The following is a 23,183-nucleotide window of genomic DNA, read 5'->3' as shown; positions in this document are numbered from 1 at the left end:
AAGAGTGTTTTTTGGCTGGCGCTGTGGCTCAACAGGCTAATCCTCTGCCTTGCGGCACCGGCACACTGGGTTCTAGTCCTGGTCAGGGCACCGGATTCTGTCCTCTTGCAGGCCAGCTCTCTGCTATGGCCCGGGAAGGCAGTGGAGGATGGCCCAAGTGCTTGGGCCCTGCACCCCATGGGAGACCGGGAGAAGCACCTGGCTCCTAGCTTCGGATCAGCGAGATGTGCCGGCCGCAACAGCCATTGGAGGGTGAACCAACGGCAAAAAGGAAGACCTTTCTCTTATCTCTCTCTCTCTCTCACTGTGCACTCTGCCTGTCCAAAAAAAAAGAGTGGGTGACAGACCCAATGAAAAACGGTTTTCAACTGAGAGAGAACACGTGTCTGCGTGATTGTAATAAGCAAGGTAGTCTTTAGTATCTCCAATGCATTTGCTGCTGCTTTTTTTTTTTAAAGACTTATTTTATTTATTTGAAAGGCAAGAGTTAGAGTGAGAGAGAGAGGGAGAGGGAGAGACAGAGAAAGAGGTCTTCCATCCCCTGGTTAAATCCCCAAGTGGCCGCCATGGCTGGTGCTGGACCAGGCTGAAGCCAAGAGCCAGGAGCTTTATCCGAGTATCCCGCATGGATGCAGCCGCCCAAGGATTTGGCCCATTTTCTGTTGCTTTCCCAGGCCATAGAAGAGAGCTGGATTGGAAGTGGAGCAGCTTGGACTTGAACTGGTGTCCGTATGGGATGCTGGCATTGCAGGTGGCAGCTTAATCCATTAAACCACAATGCCAGCCCCATCATAATGAGCTTCTGATAATTGATTTTTTATTTATTTATTTTGACAGGCAGAGTGGATAGTGAGAGAGAGAGACAGAGAGGAAGGTCTTCCTTTTGCCGTTGGTTCACCCTCCAATGGCCGCTGCGGCCGGCGCATCTTGCTGATCCGAAGCCAGGAGCCAGGTGCTTCTCCTGGTCTCCCATGCAGGTGCAGGGCCCAAGGACTTAGGCCATCCTCCACTGCCTTCCTGGGCCATAGCAGAGAGCTGGCCTGGAAAAGGGGCAACCGGGATAGAATCCGGCGCCCCAACCGGGACTAGAACCCGGTGTGCCGGCGCCGCAAGGCGGAGGATTAGCCTGTTAAGCCACGGCGCCGGTGAGCTTCTGATAATTGCTTCCCGTAATTAGATTATAATTACAATGTTAATCTGAAAAAATGGTAGATTATACATGGTAATACTTGCACACGGATTAACTGAAGCAATGATTCAAGTGGATGAGGTGTGCGTTCTGGATCATGCTTAATTCTTGTTACAGTACTTAGGTCTAACGTCATCCTCAGCACTGAATTAGCAAATCCAGAGCCACAGCCCTGAGAGAAAATACAGGAGTTGGTTCCTGTGAGCTTCCGGTCACAACACTCATCAGTTGCTCAATGCATAACTTTGTTTTATGTGCGTTTCTGTCCAGCGACACCTTACTTAGTACATATTTCTTACCATAATTATATGTGGTATTTATAATACAACAAAATTTCAATTACAGAATTTTGGTACAATCTACTAAGATTGCCCTAGTTTTTCACATTTGTAATTAGTTATCTATATAGGTATGCATGGATTTCAATTTTTTTACATAAAAATAAACTTTTAATTCTATTTTCCTAAAAATGGTGCAAATTTTTTTTTAATTTCATGCAGTTGTTTATAATGCACATTGTCCACGAACAATGTCCCCTTCCTATCCAGGACTCAAAGTAAACACATCAGTACCAGGAACACATTGTATATAGTAGAGTTGTTCCAATAAGGTCCTGAAAAAAAGATTAAGTACTTAACAGTTTCACAAAACCATTAAAGATTTTATTTATTTATTTGAGAGGTAGAGTTACAGACAGTGAGAAGGAGAGACAGAGAGAAAGGTCTTCCTTCGGTTGGTTCACCCCCCCAAATGGCTGCAATGGCTGGAGCTGCGCGGATCCAGAGCCAGGAATCAGGTGCTTCTTCCCAGTCTCCCACATGGTTGCAGGGACCCAAGGACCTGGGCCATCCTCCACTGCCCTCCCGGACCACAGCAGAGAGCTGGATTGGAAGAGGAGCAGCCGGGACTAGAACCGGTGCCCATATGGGATGCCGGCACCACAGGCCGAGGATTAACCTACTTTGCCATGGCACTGGCCCCCACAAAACCATTAACTCTTACTGTTAGTGGAGCTGCAGGGTGTGGCAGGGCAGCACACGTTGTGCCTAAACCTCTACACCTCCAGGCTCACCTCATGTAAACCAGGGGAGCAGTGGGTAGAATTTGGCCTGCCGCAGAGGCAGAGGGGTGGCCGGTCTACCTTGGTAGTTTGACTCTCACTACCTGATGAGGAAGTCGGCAGTCTGCCCGCCCAGCCTGGCTTGAACACTTGGGTAAGCCTGGTCTGCTTGGCTTTCTGCTTCAGACCCTTGAGGATGTCAGGGTAAGGGGCAAACAGGTGGAAGTGAGGCGCTGGAATTTGAGGCTGCCATCAAGCATAGGGCCACACTCTTCCACGTCACAGAACATTTTACCCAAGGCAAATTCCATTCCGATACTTCGGCCAGCGTGAGAGGGACGGCTCCTGGGGTCTCAGGCTGATCCCATCCCCGTCCTTGCCTTGTTTTGCCATCTCGTCCAGGTCTTCACTGGTGGGCTCTGCACCCTTCTCAGCCAGAACGTCCTCACGTCTTCCTCCTGCATGTGGCCCAAGCCGCCTCCACCTATTCGCCATGCGAACTGCTTTATGTTTCCCACACTGCTCCGTTTTCTGCAACTCCTTCGGAGTCTTCCACACAGTCCGGCCACTTTTCCAGCAGGTATTGATAATCGCCGGCTTGAGGCTGTCCCAGGCGGTGCCATCGTAATCGACGAGGTTGCTGCGGATGGTGATGGACTTCCAGTAGTCCATCACGGTGGTTTCCTCGTGGGCCTTGCGCGTTTCCCAGGCCTTGCTGTAAAGCTCCTCCGTACAGTGTGCCTTGAAGCTTTTATTATACCCTGATGGAGGGGCTGATGGGTGGTGTTTGGGGGCATAAAAAGAACCTCTACGTTGGGGTGTGCATTTTCTTCTTCTTCTTCTTTTTTTTTTTTTTTTTTTTTTTTAAGATTTATTTATTTGAAACTTACAGAGCGCGGTAGAGCCAGAGAGAGAGCGAGAGGAGAGAGGTCTTCCATCCGCTGATTCTCTCTCCAAATGACTGCAACGCCAGAGCTGAGCTGATCCGGAGCCAGGAGCTTCTTCTGGGTCTTCCACGTGGGTGCAGGGGCATGTGGTTGACGTTTTTGCCTTTCAGGCCTTGTGGAGTTGGGCTCCGTACACCACGAAGGTTTGCACTTGAAGTCGCCCTTGGCACTGGCGCCCAGCAGCAAGGCTGCATGGTCTCGGGATGGTTTAAAGTCAGGGGCTTCGGAGGCCACGCGGGTTACATAGGTTCGTCTGCCAACATCCTTGTAAAACAGGCCAGGCTCATCGGCACTGGAAGCCTGGGCGCCCACGAAGCTCTTCTCCTGTGTAACACTCCGCAGGTGTCCTAAACCCGTCTGCAGAGCCGGCCTCGCCCGCCAGCTTCCCGCTGCTCAGGCCGCAGCGCCGCGCTGGCCGAGAGGGGCTTCGCGTCCCTGCCCCGGGTGACGGGGCCCTGAATCCCTCTGGCTTTCCGTCTCAGAACAAGGCTGCCCACGACGCTGTCCCCGTCGGCCGGCACCTCGTGAATCCACAGGTTCAGGCGCGTCTCCATCGCCTCACCTCGCGCTATGCTGAGACGTGAGTACCCACCCGGGGCCGCCTCACGCCCACATCGGCGGCTTCCCTGCTCGTTTTTCTTGAGGTACCGGATGGTCGACTCATTCACCTTGAACTCGCGGCCAGCCGCGCTGTAACTCACGCCTGAGCGGAGCTTGTCTAACACCCGTATTTTCTCCATCAGGCAAACCCAGCTCTAATTCCATAGATAAACAACTAAGTTTAGCGCCGCATTTCACCAAGACTACAAGTTCCAGCATGCACCGCTTCGGGGGGCGGGCCCGCGCCGCCTCACGCGAGCGTCAGCCCGGAGGCAGTGACCGGAAGTGTGTTTCCACCACGTCGCACTTTCTGCGCATGTGCATACCCAGCCCGGGCCGCCCTAGCCGCCGCCGCCACCGCAGCTCTATGGTCTCTCCCTAGAGGTTTGCTGTTGGTGGGCAGCTGCTGCTCTTGCGGTCTCGTGGATTGGCTGGCCCCGACCTGCAGCACCATGGAGGAATTCGATTCTGAGGACTTCTCCACCTCGGAGGAGGACGAGGACTACGTGCCGTCGGGTGAGCGATCCCGCCTCAGGCGAGGCTGACTGCCCCGCCCCCCGCCTCACGTGAGGCGCGCCCGGCGCTCGCGGGCATCCGCTCGGCGCGCCCTGCGGGGCCGTGGCTCCCGGCGTCGAGCGGGTCCGCCGCCCGGCCCGAGGCGTGTGCGCGGCGGCGTCCCGAGCGGCGGCTCCCCCGGGCGGGCGGGGTTCGGCCGCCGCCGCTCGCGGAGCGCGGGAACGGGCACGTGGACGCCGCCTCGGAAGCTTCTGGAAGGCGGACGTCGGCGCTGGCGGCCCCGCTGGCTCCCGCGCGTCCGAGAGGCGTGTGCGGCCTCCACCCTCGCGAGGGGTCGCCGGCGCCCCGTGGCCGTCACCGAGGCTGGCGGCCACGTCTGTAGCGTGGGGGGAGTGCGCTCTGGCCGCTCGGCCCGGCTGCGCTCAGAGCCCCACGCCGTCTCGGGGGCCCTCCCACCACCTGCCGGCTGCTCTCGCCGTCGGGTCCCCGGCCGTGGGGCCGCGGGACACTGGCTTCCCCTCTAACTGGGGCTGCGCGTGCTTGAGTTTCTAGAAGGCTCGGTTTGGAGACGCCTTGGCCGTCGCCCCGTGCCCCTGCTTGGTGCTCTCCGGAGGGGGGGCTTTTACACAGCGCCCCCACGCCCCCACCGTTCCACCTCCGGCCCGCCTCCGCCTGCCGTTCGCTGCACCTGGGTCTCATTTTGGCTGGATTTTGCATTCGGTGTTTGCTTTTTTCGAACGGCGATACCATTCTTCGCTGCGCTGGGGGTGGGGGGCCGATCGCCTAGCCTGCGCTGCCTCTGGTGTTGATTGCCACGTTCTGTCACCGCCGAGCTGTCTGTGTGCTCACTACTAATCTGACTCCAAGGCTTGCCTTGCTCGTCCCCCTAACGGCGTTGACTCATTGGGTTTTCACTCTCACCTTCCGAAATCTTCGTCTTCTCGCCTGTTCCGGTTTGGCTTGGTTGTCCTCTTTGACTCGTGCAGTGTTTTGTTTGTTTTGTATTTGAAGATTTATTTTATTTATTTGAAAGGCACAGAGAGAGACAGGTCTTCCACCCGTTGGTTCCCTCCCCACAGGATCGCCAAGGCTGGGGCTGGGCGGGACTGAGGGTGGGAGCCGGACGCTTGGGTTGCTGCTTTCTTAGGGAGCTTGAGGGTTTGTAAACCTGCTCCCATTCCGGATGCCGCGTTGCAGGCGGTGGCTTAACCCGCTGTGCCACAGTGCCGGCCCCTGGTTTTTTTGTTTTTTTTTTTTTTTTCCCATGATTGATTTATTTGAAAGGCAGAGTACCGAGAGAGAGAGAGAGAGAGAGAGAGAGAGAGAGAGAGAGGTCTTCCATCTGCTGGTTCACTTCCTAAATGGCCACAACGGCTGGAGCTGAGCCAGTCTAAAAAGCCAGGAGCCAGGAACTTCTTCCCGGTCCCTCACGTCGGTGCAGGGGCCCAAGGATTTGGGGCCATCTTCCACTGCTTTGCTAGGCTGTAGCACGGAGCTGGATCAGAAGTGGAGCAGCCAGGACTCGAACCGGCGCCCACTCCAAGCACTGGCTTTATCTGTTGCACCACAGTGCTGGCCTCCCCTCCACCCATCAATTTGGTTTTAAACCTAGGATTGTCCATCATCACCAGTACTCTAAGCATTCCCTTTGTTTCTCTCTTAATTCTGATTCTTGAATCCCATGTTACCTTCTTTCTGAATATCCCACCAAAATGAGATGAAATCCAGTAACTTATTGAGGAAGGATGCGTGGCAGGAACATTTTTGTTAAGTCTTTTATGTCTAAATAAGTATGTTACCCTCTGACTTGATTGATCCAGAATTCTAGCTTGGAAGTAATTTTCCATCAGAATTTTAAAGGTGTTGCTTCATTACTCTAGATTCCAATGTAGCTGTTAAGTAGTCTTTTTTGTTGCTGTTTTTTACTTTTAAAAGATCTCTTGGTCTCTGGAAACTGGTGGAGCCTTCCCTCTGTTCCCATTTTCTGCTGTGTTACTTTGCCACACCTTGCCATGAGTCCGTTTTCAGACTTCGTGCCCGACATTCTGGGAACTTTTTATCTTTCCCAGAAAACTTTTTTGATGATCCCCCCCACACCTTATTTTTCTGGAACTTTCTTATGCACCCACTGACCCTTATGTTAGGCTTTCTGGACTAGTCTTCTAATTTCTGACCTCTGTTTTTTCCACCCCTTTGCTTTTTCTCCTGTCTTATGGGAAATTTCTAATATTTTATCTCCCTATCTTTCTCTTCCTTAAAATTTGAACTTATTTTTGTTTTATATGATAGAGAAAGCGCTTCCTTCCACTGGTTCGCTCCCCAAAATGCCTGCAAAACCAGGTTAAGCCAGGCTGAAGCCAGAAGCTGAAAACACAGTCTGGGTTTCCCAAGTGGGTGACAGGAACCCAAGTACTTGAGCCATCACCTGCTGTCTCCCAGGATGCGCGTTAGCAGGAAACTAAAATCAGAAGCAGATGTGGTACTGGGATGTAGTCACTCTGATTTGGGATGTGGGTGTCCCCTGTGGTGTCTTAACAATTCCTTCAAAGGCCCCACCCCATCTTCCTATCCCATTGACTTTTTTCTCCTTTGTATTTAAAAAAATTTTTTTTATTTTTCTAAGGGTTTATTTATTTATTTGGAAGGCAGAGTTAGAGCACATGAGAGAGCATGTACAAGCTTCCATCTGCTGACTCACTCTTAGAGTGGTCGCAGTGGCCAGGGATGGACCAGGTGAAAGCCAGGAGCCTGGAACTCCATCTAGGTCTCCCATGTGCAGTGCAGAGTTCCAAGCACTTGGACCATCTTATGCTGCTTTCCCAGGCACATTGGCAGGGGACTGGATTGGAAATAGAGCAGCTGGGACTTGAACCAGCACCCATAATGGATGCTGGCTTCACAGGCAGCAGCTTAACCCATTGTGACACATCTCTAGCTCCCATTTTATTTTTAATTTTGTTTGAGCATTTTATTTGGGTAAACACCTAGGAGTAGAATAGAACTGCTGGACTTTTCTTGCAGGTGTCTGTTATCTTTCCAAGAAACTGCCGGACTTTTCCCTAATGACTTTCCTATTGGCAGCATGTGAGAATTCCAGTCACCGCTTATTCTCATCAGCACCTGGAATTGTCATGTTGATTTCTGTTTCAGTATTAGCCAGTTTATTTGTTTAATTTATATTTCACTAATGATGTTGACTTTTCATGCGCCTACTTGCCATCCATGATGTATATTGAAATCTTTTTAAAAATTGGTTTTTCTTGCTGTTCACTTTAAGAGTTCTTTATGGGCCGGTGCCATGGCTTAACAGGCTAATCCTCCGCCTTGCGGCGCCGGCACACCAGGTTCTAGTCCCAGTTGGGGCACCGGATTCTATCCCGGTTGCCCCTCTTCCAGGCCAGCTCTCTGCTATGGCCCGGGAAGGCAGTGGAGGATGGCCCAAGTTCTTGGGCCCTGCACCTGCATGGGAGACCGGGAGAAGCACCTGGCTCCCGGCTTCGGATCAGCGTGATGAGCTGGCCACAGCGGCCATTGGAGGGTGAACCAATGGCAAAAAGGAAGACCTTTCTCTCTGTCTCTCTCTCTCACTGTCCACTCTGCCTGTCAAAAAAAAAAAATTTCTGTATGAACATTGGATACAATTCTCTGTCAGATACATGTTTTGCAGAATTATATCTCAGTTTTTTCAGATCTTTTTATTTTCTTTACAGTGTTATATGCAGAGCAAGTTTTTTGTAACATCAGTGAAGTCTAATTTTTTTTTTTTTTTAAAGATTTACTTTAAAAGAATGTACAGATCTCCTAGTTCATTCCCCAGATGGCCGCAGTGGCCAGCACTAGGCCAGGCTGAAGCTATAGTTTCATCTGGGTCACCCATGTGGGTGGCAGGGGCCCAAACACTTGGACCATCCTCTGCGGCTTTTCTCAGGCCATTAGCAGGGAACTGGATCGGAAGTGGAGCAGCCAGGACACTAACTAGTGCCTTTATGGGATGCCAGTGTCTCAGGTGGCAGCTTTACCCACCATGCCACAACACTGGTCCAGAGAGTAGTTTTTTTTAATTTTTAATTTTTTTTTTTTTTTGACAGGCAGGCAGTGAGAGAGGGAGACAGAAAGAAAGGTCTTCCTTCCGTTGATTCACTCCCCAGATGGCTGCTACAGCTGGCGCGCTGCGCCAATCCGAAGCCAGGAGCCAGGTGCTTCTTCCTGGTCTCCCATGGGGTGCAGGGCCCAAGCACTTGGGCCATCCTCCGCTGCCTTCCTGGGCCACAGCAGAGAGCTGGCCTGGAAGAGGGGCAACCGGGACAGAACCAGCGCCCCAAACGGGACTAGAACCCGGGGTGCCAGTGCCGCAGGCGGAGGATTAGCCTATTGAGCCATGGCGCCGGCAAGAAAGTAGTTTTAATAGCCTAAAATGGAACTTTTTTTTTTCTTTTAAAATAATTTATCATAAAGGGCTCACAGATTTTTATTGGTTAAATTTATTTTAGTGCCCAAGTCATTTATTACGCCTTTGATTATTAGGAGCTACTTCAGGCTAGACCTTCCATCTTCTAAATGTGACCTATTAAATAACTTTCTGGCTTTGTGGCATAGCAAAATACCCGATTTCACTTTGGGAATTCCTTGACTTATACTTGAAATTAGCTGGGCTTTTTTTGGCAAGCCTTTTTGTGGTAAATAATATGACAGAATACAGCTTGAATTTTTTTTTTTTTTTTTGACAGGCAGAGTGGACAGTGAGAGAGAGACAGAGAGAAAGGTCTTCCTTTTGCCGTTGGTTCACCCTCCAATGGCCGCCGCGGTAGGCGCGCTGCAGCTGGTGCACCGCGCTGATCCAATGGCAGGAGCCAGGTGCTTCTCCTGGTCTCCCATGGGGTGCAGGGCCCAAGGACTTGGGCCATCCTCCACTGCACTCCCTGGCCACAGCAGAGAGCTGGCCTGGAAGAGGGGCCACCAGGATAGAATCCGGCGCCCCAACCGGGACCAGAACCCGGTGTGCCAGTGCCGCAAGGTGGAGGATTAGCCTAGTGACCCGCGGCGCCGACCATGAATTTTTAAAAAATATATTTTAGGGCCAGCGTTGTGGAATAGTGAGTTTAGCTGCCACCTGCAGTGCTGGAATCTTATGGATGCTGGTTCCAGTCCTGGCTACTCCACTTCTAATCCATCTCCCTGCTAATGCGCCTAGGAAAGTGACAGAAGATAACCCTAAGCTCTTGGGCCCTTGTACCCACATGGGAGACCTGGATGAAGCTCCTGGCTCCTTACTGCAGCCTGGCCCAGCCCTGACTGTTGTAGCCATTTGGGGAGTGAACCAGTAGATGGATGATTTCTCTCTCTGCGTCTGCCCCTCCTCCACCTTACCCGACCCCCTGTAACTCTGTCTTTCAAATAAATAAATCTTTAAAAATAGGAGTTTTGTTTTTTTGTAAGGCAGAGTGACAAATAGGGAGAGAGATCTTCAGTTTGCTGGTTCACTCTCCAAATGTCTGCAACAGCCAGGGCTCTGCCAGGTTGAAGCTAACAACTCCATCTAGTTCTACCACATGGGTGACAGTAATCCAAGTACTTGGACCCTTATCCACTGCCTCCCAGGTGCATTGGCAGGAAGCTGAATCAGAAGTAGAAGTGGCAGTCTATGGAGGCACCAGATAGATGCAGGATAGAATGTTTTTGTGATCTTGGGTTAGGCAAAGTTCTTAGGTGTGCTCCTCTGCACTCCCACATTGATGGCACGAACCCAAGCTGTTGGGCCATCATCCACTGCCTTCCCAGGTACATTACCAGGGAGCTGGATGAGAAGTGGAGGAGCCTGGGCTTAAACCAACACTCTGGTAAAGAATGCTGGCATCCAAAGCTGCTGCTCAACCTGCTGGGCCACAATGCCTTTGGACTCGTTGCTTGTACTACAGTGACATATTTTCTGTTCTGCAGAAAAACTAGAAAATAACAAAAGGGTTATAGTTTATACTGATATTTTAAGTTCAATATTAGCATTTCTGTTTTCACTTAATTCCTTTGATTTTTTTTTTTTAAAGATGTGTTTGTTTATTTTAAAGAATTATACAGAGGGAGAAGGAGAGAGAGAAAGAGAGGTCTTCCATCCTCTGGTTCACTCCCTAGTTGGCCACAATGGCTGGAGTTGTGTTGATCCGAAGCCAGGATCCAGAAGCTTCTTCTGCTTTCCCAGGCCATAGCAGAGAGCTGGATTGGAGGTGGAGCAGCCAGGTCTTGAACTTGAACCCATATGGGATGCTGGCACTGCAGGTGGTGGCTTTACCCACTATGCCACAGTGCCGGCCCCTCCTTTGATTCTATAATTGTTTGTCATTTCTCTTGCTTTGAAGATCTTCCTTCCTAATGTGATTAACTTAGTGCTTTAATCTATAACTATAGGAAATGGTTGCAAAATACCAATTTTTTAAAAAAACGTATTTGAAAGGCAGAGAGCTATTTATTGGTACACTCCCCCAAATGAACACAGTGTAGAAGGAGCTGAAGCCAAGAACCTGGAACTCAATCCATGTCTCTCATGTGGGTAGCAGGAACCCATTCTCTTGCCTTCACTGCTGCCTCCTAGGGTCTACATAAGGGAGCTGGAGTCAGGAGCCAGAGCTGGGAGTTGAACCCAGGCACTGCAGTGTCAGACGTGAGCATCTTAACTGATGGGCTAAATCTGCACCCCCAAATGCCAGTTTGATGTTACTACAACAAATAGAAGCATTTTCATTTTTAGCTTGCATCTTTAAAGATGTATGCTCTGTTTTCAGAATCCATGGAATAAGTCATTCCTTTATGTGCTTATGTTATTATTTTGGTTTCACTTGCTCAGATTTCTTGAGTTAACAGAGTTTTGAAGTTTTATAGAAATACCAATCTAGAAAACTCTCTCCTGCCCACTCTGTGGTGCTCAGATCTTATAGGGAGCTCCTTTCATTAGTGTCATTATCCTTCTAGTGTTGCTCTCTGTACATATAAACAAATACATTTTAACAATGCTTAGGTTTTCCTTTTGCTTCATCACAATTCTGTATATTCCATATCCCATTGTTTTTCCCTTCTCTAATCTAATAGTGTACCTTGCAGGTAAATACTTAAAAATTCTACATGTTGCTTTCTATTGTCTGTGTAATATTCCATTATTTAGATATCCAATAAAATGCCAGTCACTTAAACTGCATTCTTTGGACTATTTTCAGTCTTTTATTTTTCCAAACAGCTCTGGAGTGAATAATAACTTGTTAGATGTTCTCAGATGGAAATCTAGAAGTAAGATTCCTGGACTGAAGGGTAAATACATTGGTAATTTCATTAGATATGGCTTGGGGCTAGAGTTGTGGCATAGCAGGCAAAGCTGCCACCTGTGATGCCAGCATCCCATATGGGTGCCAGTTCACGTTCCTGCTGCCCCACTTCCAATCCAGTTCCCTGCTAATGGCCTGGGAAAGGCAGCAGAAGATGGCCCAAATATTTGCCCCTGCTGCCTATATGGGAGACCTGGAAGAAGCTACTGTCTTCTGCCAAGGCCCCATGCTGGCCATTGCAGTCATCTAGGGAGTGAAACAACAGATCCAAGATCTGTCCCCCTGTGTGTGTAAAACTGACTTTCAAATAAATAAATAAATCTTTAAAAATATATATGACTAAATTCTCTTTCATAACATTTTGCTAGAGGCCATTGCTGTAGCGCAGCAGGTTGAGCCACGGTGTGCAGTGCCAGCATCCCATATGGGCACCAGTTTAGGTCCTAGCTGCTCCACTTCCCATCTAGCTCTCTGCTAATGTGGCTGGGAAAGCAGCAGAAGATGGCCCAAGTCCCTGGGTCCCTGCACCAATGTGGGAGACCCAGAGGAAGCTCCTAGCTTCTGCCTGGCCCAGCTCTGGCTGCTGTGGCCATTTGGGGAGTGAATCAGCAGATGGATCTTTCTCTCTCTCTCTCTCTCTGTAACTTTACCTTTCACATAAATAAACAAATCTTTTTTAAAAATTGCCAGAATTGGCGCCGTGGCTCACTAGGCTAATCCTCCACCTTGCGGCGCCGGCACACCGGGTTCTAGTCCCGGTCAGGGCACCGATCCTGTCCCAGTTGCCCCTCTTCCAGGCCAGCTCTCTGCTGTGGCCAGGGAGTGCAGTGGAGGATGGCCCAAGTGCTTGGGCCCTGCACCCCATGGGAGACCAGGAGAAGCACCTGGCTCCTGCCATCGGAACGGCGCGGTGGCCATTGGAGGGTGAACCAACGGCAAAAAGGAAGACCTTTCTCTCTGTCTCTCTCTCACTGTCCACTCTGCCTGTCAAAAAAAAAAAAAAAAAAAAAAGAAAAAGAAAAATTGCCAGAATTTAGCTGTATCTATCAAAATTACAGATAAGTGAGTATGGTAGTTGCTGTCTATGCACAGCAGTGACTTTTTTTTTTTTTTTTTTTTTTTTTTTTTTTTTTTTGACAGAAAGAGTGGATAGTGAGAGAGAGAAACAGAGAGAAAGGTCTTCCTTTTTGCCGGTGGTTCACCCTCCAATGGCCGCTGCGGCTGGCGCATTACACTGATCCGAAGCCAGGAGCCAGGTGCTTCTCCTGGTCTCCCATGCAGGTGCAGGGCCCAAGGACTTGGGCCATCCTCCACTGCCTTCCCGGGCCATAGCAGAGAGCTGGCCTGGAAGAGGGGCAACCGGGATAGAATCCGGCGCCCCAACCGGGACTAGAACCCGGTGTGCCGGCGCCGCAAGGCGGAGGATTAGCCTGTTAAGCCACGGCGCCGGCCACAGCAGTGACTTTTATAGTATTTTGTACCTAGCTTTTCTCATATTTGTACAAATGTGAAATATTTATGTAGAAGAGTGGTGCTAGTGTTGTTGCACAGGGGATTAAGTTGCCTCCTGTAATGCCAGCATCCCATAGGAGCAGCAGCTGGAGTACTGGCTGCTCTGCTTCAATCCAGCTCCCTGCTGCTGTACCTGGGAAAGCAGCAGAAGAAGGCCCAAATGCTTGGGTTCCTGCCACCTGTATCGGAGACCTGGAAGGAATTCCAAGGTCCTGGCTGTGGCTTGGCTGTTGTGGCCACATGGTAATAAATCAGGGGATGGAAGATGGGTCTGTCTGTCTCTTTCTTTCTAACTCTTCTTTTCAAATAAATTAATCATTAGAAAGTGGGAGAGGGGCCAGTGCTGTGGCATAGCGGGAGAAGGCTCTGCCTTTTTTTTTTTTTTTTTTTAAAGATTTATTTGAGTTATTTGAGAGGCATAGTTACAGACAGAGAAAGGGAGAGACAGAGAAGTCTCCCATGCACTGATTCACTTCCCAATGACCACAACACCTGGAGCTGTGTAGATCTGAAGCCAGGAACATCTTCCAAGTCTTCCATGCAGGTGCAGGGGCCCAAGCACTTGGACCATCTTCTACTGCTTTCCGAGGCCATCAGCAAGGAACTAAAAATGGAGCAGCCAGGACTTGAACCAGTGCCCGTATGGGATATCGGCACCACAGGTGGATGATTAACCTACTATGTATGCCATAATGCCAGCCCCCAAGCCACTGCCTTTGACACTGGTATCCCATATGGGCTCCGGTTCTTGTCCCAGCTGCTCCACTTCCTATCCAGCTCCCTGCTAATGTGCCTGGAAAGCAGCAGAGGATGGCCCAAGTGCTTGGGCTCCTGTACCCACATGGGAGATCCAGTTGAAGCTCCTGGCTCCTGGCTTTGGCCTGGCCCAGCCCTGGCTGTTGTGGCCATTTGGGGAGTGAACCAGCTTATGGAAGACTTTTTCTCCCTCTCTCTGTCTCTCTGTAATGCTACCCTCAAATAAATAAATCTTAAAAGAGAAAGTTGTTTTAAAATTTATTTTCATTTTATTTAAAAGAGAGATAGAGATAGTATCTGCTGGTTCACTATCCAGAAGCCACAAAGCCAGGGCTGGGCCAGGCCGAAGCCAGGAGCCAAGAATTTCATATAGGACTCCCTCATGGGTGGCAGGGACCCAAGTATTTGAGTGATCATCTAATGCCTCCTTGAGTACACATTAGCAGGAACCTGGATCAGAAGCAAAAAAGCCTGGATTTGTATTGGGCTCTGGACTTGATAGGAGATGCAGGCATCCCACGTGGTGAATTAACCACTATAACAGATGCCCTCCCAGTAGCACCATTTGTAATAGACACAAACTGGAAACAGTAACAGTAGAATGGGTGAATAAATGTAAATTGTGGTATAGTCTTATAACAAAATATTATTTAGAGATGAGAGTGAATAAACTATTGCTACATACAACAATGTGGATGACTCTCAGAAACATACTGTTGAGTGAAAGAAGCCAGACACAGAAGAGTGTGTGCTATAGACTTTTGTTTAAAATTCATAACCGGGCACAGCTAAATCTGGGGGGTTGGAAGTCAGGACAGTGGTTACCTTTGGGTGGGACCAATGACTAGTGACTGGACAGGGGCCCAAAAGGCTTCCTGGGATGCTGGTTGTGATCTGTTCCTTGCGCTAGATCCTGGTTCACTGTTTCCTTTCATTGAGATGTATGTTAGATTTGTGTGCTTTTCCGTACACATATTTCCAGTACTCAATGGACGTTCATATTGAAATACTAGGGAAGCCAGTTGAATCTTCTGTGTGCAGGGTTGGTTTATGCAGGCAACCCTGCTTCCTTGGGGTCCCTGAATGTCAGTGTCTGAACGTGGACGTAGATGTTTTTGTTCTTTCTGCCATGTTTAACTGAAAGACTTCAGATTTATTTCCAAACCATATTTAGTGATGAAACAAGCTATCTTTTGATTACTTTTTGAAAGATGCCCAGGATGAGGTGGGAGTGTCAGTGTCGTCTTTGAGTTGTGCGTTGGTAGAACTGGAATTGCCATTCGTTCATTCACTCGTTTATTAGCCAGTCCTTCTACAGGAAGGTCAGGGCCCGTGTCCTCACGGAGGGGAGAGCACAGCAGAGACTGCAGACGGGAAAACCCAGGGGCTGAGTTCAGGAAGGGAAATGTGCTGTGCTGGTGGCCTAGCATAGGAGACCTTAGCCAGGTCTTCCCTAAGGAAATGATGTGTGTGTTAGACCAAGAGTGAGGAGCAAAGTTCTAGACTTTTTTTCTTAATGAAAATGTCTCATCTTGATGTGGAACCCTTTATTCCTATTTGTCTTACCACCCTGTTATGTGATTTCAGGTGGAGAGTATAGTGAAGATGATGTAAATGAATTAGTGAAGGAAGATGAAGTGGATGGTGAAGAGCAGACACAGAAAACCAAAGGGAAAAAGAGAAAAGCTCAGAGCATTCCAGCCAGGTGATGCTGCCCTCAAGGCCCTTCTTAGAAGCTAGGGGCTATTGTCAACCATCTTCATTGCTGAGATTGGTCTGATGATAGATTTCTCACTGCCAGTGTTTCTAACTCCTTCCTCTCTGAGGGAAACATTTGCTGATATTTTAGTACTAAAAACATTTAATAGGTAATAGGTACATGTGACTGAAACAAAAGCACAGTTCCTACAAAAATGTGTACTGTGTTCCTAGCCCTTGTTGCTTTGCCTCTGAAGAACTGCCACTAGAGACACTGGGCCTGTGCAAGCACGTGTGGACGGCGACTCCGCAAAGTTTATGGAAAAGTGGAATTATAAGAATTTTCCATGAATTGTTGGAAGGTTTCTCGTACATATATCTTACCCTCTTTTTGGTAAAACTACAAATGGTAGCATACTGTGCGTTTCATTTCTTTCTTATTTCACATCTTGAAGATGGTACCATGGCAGTCCATTTTTATATACCTCATTCTTTTGAAGCGCTGCATAACATTTAGGTTGCACCTAGTCTTGACCACCACAGACAACACTGTGGTGAGGATTCTTCCTATGTGTCTTTGTGTGCATGTACAAATAGGTCTTCAGGTCATATTTGTAGATTTAGAATTGTTAATTCTAAAGTTACATACAGTTAATTTTTGTTTTTTGTTTTCTAGTAAATTTTAACAAATTACCTTCCACAGACATGGTACTGAATTATGTCCCACCAAAAGTGAAGAGAATTCTGACAGGTTGTGTAACTCAGGTTAGGGCATTTTCCATAAAAATCTTGTACTTCACTTCAGTGTTTCTGTCTTCCTAGGCATTGAAGCAAAAAGCAAATTATTGTTCATGAAAAGGAAAAAAAGCATTTAGGTATTAAATGATACACCTAAAATCAAAACAGTTTGAAAAGCAATTCACTTTTGTAAGTCTTGGGTCTGATTCATTTAAGTTTTTGTGTTTTTTTTTTGTTTTTGTTTTTGTTTTTTTTTTGTATTCCAGCTTTCATTTCTTTAGAAAGTTGGAAGAAATATTGAGCTTCTCCCACCCCAAAAATTCTTGGAAGAAATAGAATGAATAAATTTGAGGCTCTTCTTGATAGAATTTGTTCTCCAAATGGAGTAGCGTTAAAAAGGAAAAAATTATGTCCTTAGAACACTCTGTCTAGACAGATTCATTCTGCCAAGTGATTTTGAATGTTGTCTTTGTGAAAATAACTGGTCCAACTTGGGATTAGAGCACTATTTGGATTCTAAGTGATTGGAGAAAATGTTCACAGTAAGAGCCCAGTTCTCAGTTTTTTTATTTTATAAAAATCTCAGTTTCCCTCCCCTGCTCCTGGTGGCACTGTGTTTACAGTAGTCCCAGACTTCAAAATTTGTTCAGATTTGCAACATTGTATGTGGAATTAAGGAAAGGGTAACTGAAATCGTTTTGCCTTGTCTTGTCTTTCCTTATCTTTGTAACTGATGGTTATTAGGAAGAGAAAGCAAGGTGGTCTCTTGTTAGAAGAAGAGGAAGAGGAGGATGCCAAGGCAGAATCTGGAGGAAGTAGCAGTGAGGAGGAGGATGAAGCAGCCAAGCAGGAGAAAGGCACTGGGTCAGAGGCTGCGAGGAAAAAGAAGGAGGATGAACTCTGGGCCAGCTTCCTCAGTGACGTGGGGCCCAAACCAAAAGCCCCCCCAAGTTCGCAAGTGCAGGTAGGTGAGAGGTTAATGGGATGCATGCCCTTCTAGAAACACCCTACGTTGTTTAGTTATACAAACTGAGATCTGAAGCTTATTGCAGAAAGCAGACTAGATGCCAAATAATTCTCTAGGTCTAGGAAGCTACACCTTTCTGTTGAAATACATTTCCAGTAAGTCTTCAACTGGTTAAAGGTGAAACATTTAAGAACAGCCTTGAGCAACATACTTATATGGTTCATTTGCATTTTGTCATTTGATGAAACTGATGGCATTTCTTGCTTTTCTTATAGAAAGGAGAGGAGACTGAAGAGATGAGTTCCAGTAAATTGTTGGTGAAAGCAGAAGAGCTTGAGAAACCTAAAGAAACGGAAAAGGTTAAAATCACCAAGGTGTTTGATTTTGCTGGTGAAGAAGTGAGGTAAGAAGACTTCCACAAACTTTGAAACTGCTGCTTTTAGATTTATTTTATTATTTGACAGGTAGAATGAGGGAGAGACAAAGAGAGATCTTCTGTCGTCTGGTTCTTTCCCAAATGGCCATAGTAACCAGAGCTAGCCCAGCCGAAACCAGGAGCCCAGAGCCCATTTGGGTCTCCCAGGTGGATGACAGGGGACCAAGTGCTTGGGCCATCTTCTACTGCTTTCCCAGGTGCATTAGCAGGGAGCTGGATCAGAAGTGGAGCAGCCTGGGAATGCAGTAGAAAATGGTCCAAGTCCTTGGGCCTCTACACCCTCCTGGGAGACCCGAAGAAGCTCCTGGCCCCTGGCTTCGGATCAGTCCACCTCTGGCCATTGCAGCCATTTGGAGAGTAAACCAGCAGATGGAAAATAGATTTCTCTCTTTTTCTCTCTCTGCCTCTTTGTAACTCTGCCTTTCAAATTAATAAATAAATCTTTAAATAAAAAAAGAAGACAAGGAAGTGGAGCAGCTGGTACTTGAACGGGTGCTCCCATATAGGTTGCTAACCTCACATGTGTTGGTTTAACCTGATGCGCCACAAGGCCTGCCCCAAAAGTGGTGCGTTTAGAAATGAGATCTGGCCGGCGCCGTGGCTTAACAGGCTAATCCTCCGCCTTGCGGCGCCGGCACACCGGGTTCTAGTCCCGGTTGGGGCGCCGGATTCTATCCCGGTTGCCCCTCTTCCAGGCCAGCTCTCTGCTATGGCCCGGGAAGGCAGTGGAGGATGGCCCAAGTCCTTGGGCCCTGCACCCGCATGGGAGACCAGGAGAAGCACCTGGCTCCTGGCTTTGGATCAGCACAATGCGCTGGCCGCAGCGGCCATTGGAGGGTGAACCACTGGCGAAAAGGAAGACCTTTCTCTCTGTTTCTCTCTCTCACTATCCACTCTGCCTGTCAAAAAAAAAAAAAAAAAAAAAAAGAAATGAGATCTGTCAGCCGGCGCCGACATACTGTTTCAAGAACAGTATTTTTAAGAATTTTTAGAAAGTTTTTTATTTGAAAGGCAGAGTTACAGAGAGAGGTTGGGAGCTAGAGAATCTTCTGTCTGCTGGTTGACTCCCCAAATGGCCTCAGCAGGCAGGGCAGGGCCAGGCCAAAGCAGGAACCAGGAGCTTCATCCAGGTCTGCCGCATGGGTGCAGATGCTCAAGGATGTGGGTTATCCTTCAGTGCTTTCTCAGATCATTAGCAGGGAGCTGGGTTAGCAGTGGAGCAGCTAGGACTCCAGTCAGCTCCCGTATGGGAAGTTCGCATCGCAGGCAGACTTAACATGTTAGACCACAACGCTGGCCTGGTAAGAATAGTATTACAACAGATACCCATTTGTAATTCAGATTAGAAACTCTACTTAACATTTGCCCCTTTCACGATGTGTATCTATGTTTTGTTTTGTTTTGGCTGAGCCATTTAAGAATTACTTACTTAAAGACATCATTGTCACACTAAATTGTTAAATGCTTTGGCACATGTATCTGAAAAAAAGGATATAACTATTACACCAGTATATTTAATGTTAGACCAGACTGCTGTCTGTGATTTAATACCTGTCATTGCAGACAAGGACTTTTGTAAAATAAAAAGGAATCACTGGAAAATAAATGGGGGCTGGTGTTCTGGTGCAGCACCGGCATCACATACAAATTTGAGTCCCAGCTGCTCCACTTCCAGTACAGCTCCCTGCTAATATGCCTGAGAAAGCACCAAGAGATACTTCAAGTACTTTAACTGCATGGAATTTCTGGTTCCTGGCTTCTACCTAGCCCAATCACGCTGTTAAGTCCACTTGGAAATGAACCAGTGGATGGGAGATCTCTCGCTGTCTTAGTCTTGCCCTCTCTCTATCTGTGCCTTTCAAATAAATCTTCAAAAAGAAAAAGAAAACATATAAAATGCAAGCCCAAATTTTTAATAATATTCAACAGGCATAAAATTACATTCCAGGCCGGCGCCGTGGCTCAATAGGCTAATCCTCCGCCTTGCGGCACCGGCACACCGGGTTCTAGTCCTGGTCGGGGTGCTGGATTCTGTCCTGGTTGCCCCTCTTCCAGGCCAGCTCTCTACTGTGGCCCGGGAAGGCAGTGGAGGATGGCCCAAGTGCTTGGGCCCTGCACCCCATGGGAGACCAGGAGAAGCACCTGGCTCCTGCCTTCAGATCAGTGTGGTGCACTGGCCGCAGCGCCATTGGAGGGTAAACCAACGGCAAAAGGAAGACCTTTCTCTCTGTCTCTCTCTCTCTCACTGTCCACTCTGCCTGTCCAAAAAAAAAAATTACATTCCAGTATAGTTGAACCAAATTACAGACTGTTGATTAAAAGTGTGAGTATAGGTGATTTATTTATTTATTATTAAAGATTTATTTATTTATTTGAGAGAGAGAGAGAGAGAGAGGTCTTCTATCCACTGGTTCACTCCCCAATTGGCCACAGCAGCTGGAGCTGCGTCGATCCGAAGCCAGGAGCTTCCCCCAGGTCTCCCACGTGGGCGCAGGGCCCTAAGGGCTTGGGCTATCTTCTGCTACTTTCCCAGGCCATAATAGAGAGCTGAATCAGAAGAGGAGCAGCCGGGTCTCGAATCGGCGTCCATATGGGATGTCGGCACTTCAGGCCAGGGTGTTAACCCGCTGCGCCATAGCGCCAGCCCCAAGTATAGATGATTTATACAGGAATCACTGTTATTTCTTTTTATTCTGTTTTTGAAACAAATAGCTAAGAGTAAAATGCTATTTCTCAGTTTTAAACAATCGAGTATACACTTTGAATAAACTACATAAATATTTATGTGTTTTTGTGATAACAGCTTATTTCTTTTTTGTTAATTTAATCTGACTTAGATTGACTAGAGCACTACTGAGGATAATGTATACATAAATTATTACTGTTTTCTTTTTAAAGATTTATTTATTTGAAAGAGTTACTGAGAGAGAGAAGGAGAGGCAGAGAGAGAGAGAGAGAGAGAGAGAGAGAGAGAGAGGTCTTCCATCCCTGGGTTCACTCCCCAGTTGGCCATAGCAGAGAGTGAGATTGGAAGTGGAGTAGCCGGGACTTGAATCAGCGCCCATGTGGCATGCTGGCACTGCAGGTGGCAGCTTTACCTGCTACACCACAGTGCCGTCCTTCCCCCTCCCCCCCTTTAAGATTTATTTTTAAAGAGTTAAAGACAGAGACAGAAATCTTCCATCCACTGATTCACTCCCCAGATGCTGCGATGGCCTTGGCTGGGCCCAGTTGAAGCCAGGAGCTTCATCCATGTCTCCCATTTACGTGGCAGGGACCCAAACACTTGAACCATCTTACGCTGCTTTTCCCAGGCCATTAACAGTGAGCTGGACCAGAAATGTTGTGGCCAGGACACAAACCAGCGCCCATGTGAGTTGCTGGCATCACCACAACGCCAGTTCCTGTGTTTGTTTCCTTTTTTTTTTTTTTTTAATAGTGCATATAAAGAAGCCCATCTCATAGAAAGATTTTTCATAGCAACAAAAATAAGAATTCTAAGGCAACTTCGCTAGATTTCTGATTTGCATTTTTACTTTTATCCATTGTGAAGCTAGTCATTCTGTATTTTCAGAGTTTATCTGTAATACTTCAGTGATTAGCCAGTTCCAATAATTCATCCCCTCAAGTAATGATTAAATTTATATTTTAGTAGGAGAAAGGAAGATCTTAATGCATGATTTTCCTGTGCATGGGTATTCTGTTGATAGAAAATACACTTTAAAACACTTAGGAAATGTTAGTTTGTAGAAACTATTTTTCATACTTCAAACATTGGTTTTTATTCTTTTAAAGAATTCTTTGGTTTTGAGCTTACTTGTTTTTTGTGTGTAAATGTTGCTGAACTTTTGATGGATTCATTGCTTCATTAGCTAAAACATCTGCAAAGAACTCGTGCATGATCAAAAACCAAACTGGGGACTGGCAATGTGGTATAGCAGGTAAAGCTGCCTCTTGTGGTGCTGGCATCCCATATGGGCACCAGCGTGAGTCCTGGATGTTCCACTTCCCATCCAGCTCGCTGCTAACATGCCTGAGAAAGCAGCGGAGGAAGTGCATCCGGGTGGAAGACACAGAAAAAGCTCCTGCTTCGAACTGTCCCTGCTCCTGGCTTTGCAGCCCTTTGGGGAATGAACCATCTGGTAGAAGATTCTCTCTCTCTCTGCCTCTCTGTAACTCTGCCTTACAAGTAAATAAGTTTTTTTTTTTTTTTTGACAGGCAGAGTGGACAGTGAGAGAGAGAGAGACAGAGAGAAAGGTCTTCCTTTTTCCGTTGGTTCACCCCCAATGGCCGCTGCGGCCGGTGCATCTCGCTGATCCGAAGCCAGGAGCCAGGTGCTTCTGGTCTCCCATGCGGGTGCAGGGCCCAAGCACTTGGGCCATCCTCCACTGCCTTCCCGGGCCACAGCAGAGAGCTGGACTGAAAGAGGGGCAACCGGGATAGAACCCAGCGCCCCGACCGGGACTAGAACCTGGTGTGCCGGCGCCGCAAGGCGGAGGATTAGCCTAGTGAGCTGCAGCGCCAGCCAATAAGTAAATCTTAAACAAACAAACAAAAAACCTGAAAATATAAAGGGTCATAGAGTAAAACTGGTATATTAGTTGGTCTTCAGGGTTTTGGAATCACTTTTGTTATCCTGTCTGTTACTGCTCCTGCTGCCTTCAGAAAAGGTGTGCGTTTTCTTTACAGAAACATCCAGTGAGGCTTTTTACTACCAGCAGTAAATTAGGAATAAAAAGGACACATAACTTTCTTTTCTTTTTATAAAGATTTATTTTATTTATTTGAAAGACAGACTACAAGAGAGGTAGAGACAGAGAGAGGGCTTCCATCTGCTGGTTCACTCCCCAGATGGCCTCAAACAAGGAGGAGGAGCTTCCTCCTGGTCTCCCGCGTGGGGCAAGGGCCCTAAGGACTTGGACCATCTTCCACTGCTTTCCCAGGCCATAGCAGAGAGCTGGATGGGAAGAGGAGCAGCCGGGACTAGAACCAGCACCCATGTGGGATGCCGGTGCTTTAGGCCAGGGTTTTAACCCACTGCGCCACAGCACTGGCCCCAACTTTATTTTCTTGATTACTAATTTTGAACTATAAAAACCCATACTTGAGGGGCCAGCATTGTGGCCTGCGATGCCAGCATGCCATATGGGTGCCAGTTCAAGACATGGGTGCTCCACTCAGAATCCATCTCCTTGCTAATTTTCCTGGGGAAACAACAGAAGATGATCCAAGTGCTTGGGTCCCTGTACCCACATGGGAAACCCAGAAGTTCCGGGCTTCTAGCTTTTGCCTTTCTGTTGTGACCGTTTGAGGAGTGAACCAGTGGTTGGAACATATCTCTCTCTCTCTTCTCTCTCTCTCTCTCTCTCTCTCTCTCTCTCGTGTGTGTGTGTGTGTGTGTGTCTCCATCTCTGTAACTCTGCCTTCCAGATAAATTTTTAAAAAATTCATACTTG

General features: G+C 47.8%; 1 protein-coding gene across 1 annotated transcript in view; it reads left to right on the top strand.

Moving 5' to 3' along the window:
* The first annotated feature begins 4,135 nt into the window (after positions 1-4,135).
* Positions 4,136-23,183, top strand: part of CFDP1 (craniofacial development protein 1) — a 143,130-nt gene continuing 124,082 nt past the window's right edge. The window contains exons 1-4 of the mRNA XM_062177891.1: positions 4,136-4,312; positions 15,475-15,592; positions 17,068-17,287; positions 17,566-17,693. Coding sequence (XP_062033875.1) covers positions 4,249-4,312; positions 15,475-15,592; positions 17,068-17,287; positions 17,566-17,693 — 530 coding nt within the window. The 5' untranslated portion in view covers positions 4,136-4,248. The remainder of the gene's footprint in view (positions 4,313-15,474; positions 15,593-17,067; positions 17,288-17,565; positions 17,694-23,183) is intronic.

The sequence above is a fragment of the Lepus europaeus genome, chromosome 19 (genome assembly GCF_033115175.1).
Source record: "Lepus europaeus isolate LE1 chromosome 19, mLepTim1.pri, whole genome shotgun sequence".
NCBI lineage: Eukaryota > Metazoa > Chordata > Mammalia > Lagomorpha > Leporidae > Lepus > Lepus europaeus.
The sequence above is the reverse complement of the archived record's forward strand: the minus strand, read 5'-3'. Positions and strand labels throughout refer to the sequence as shown.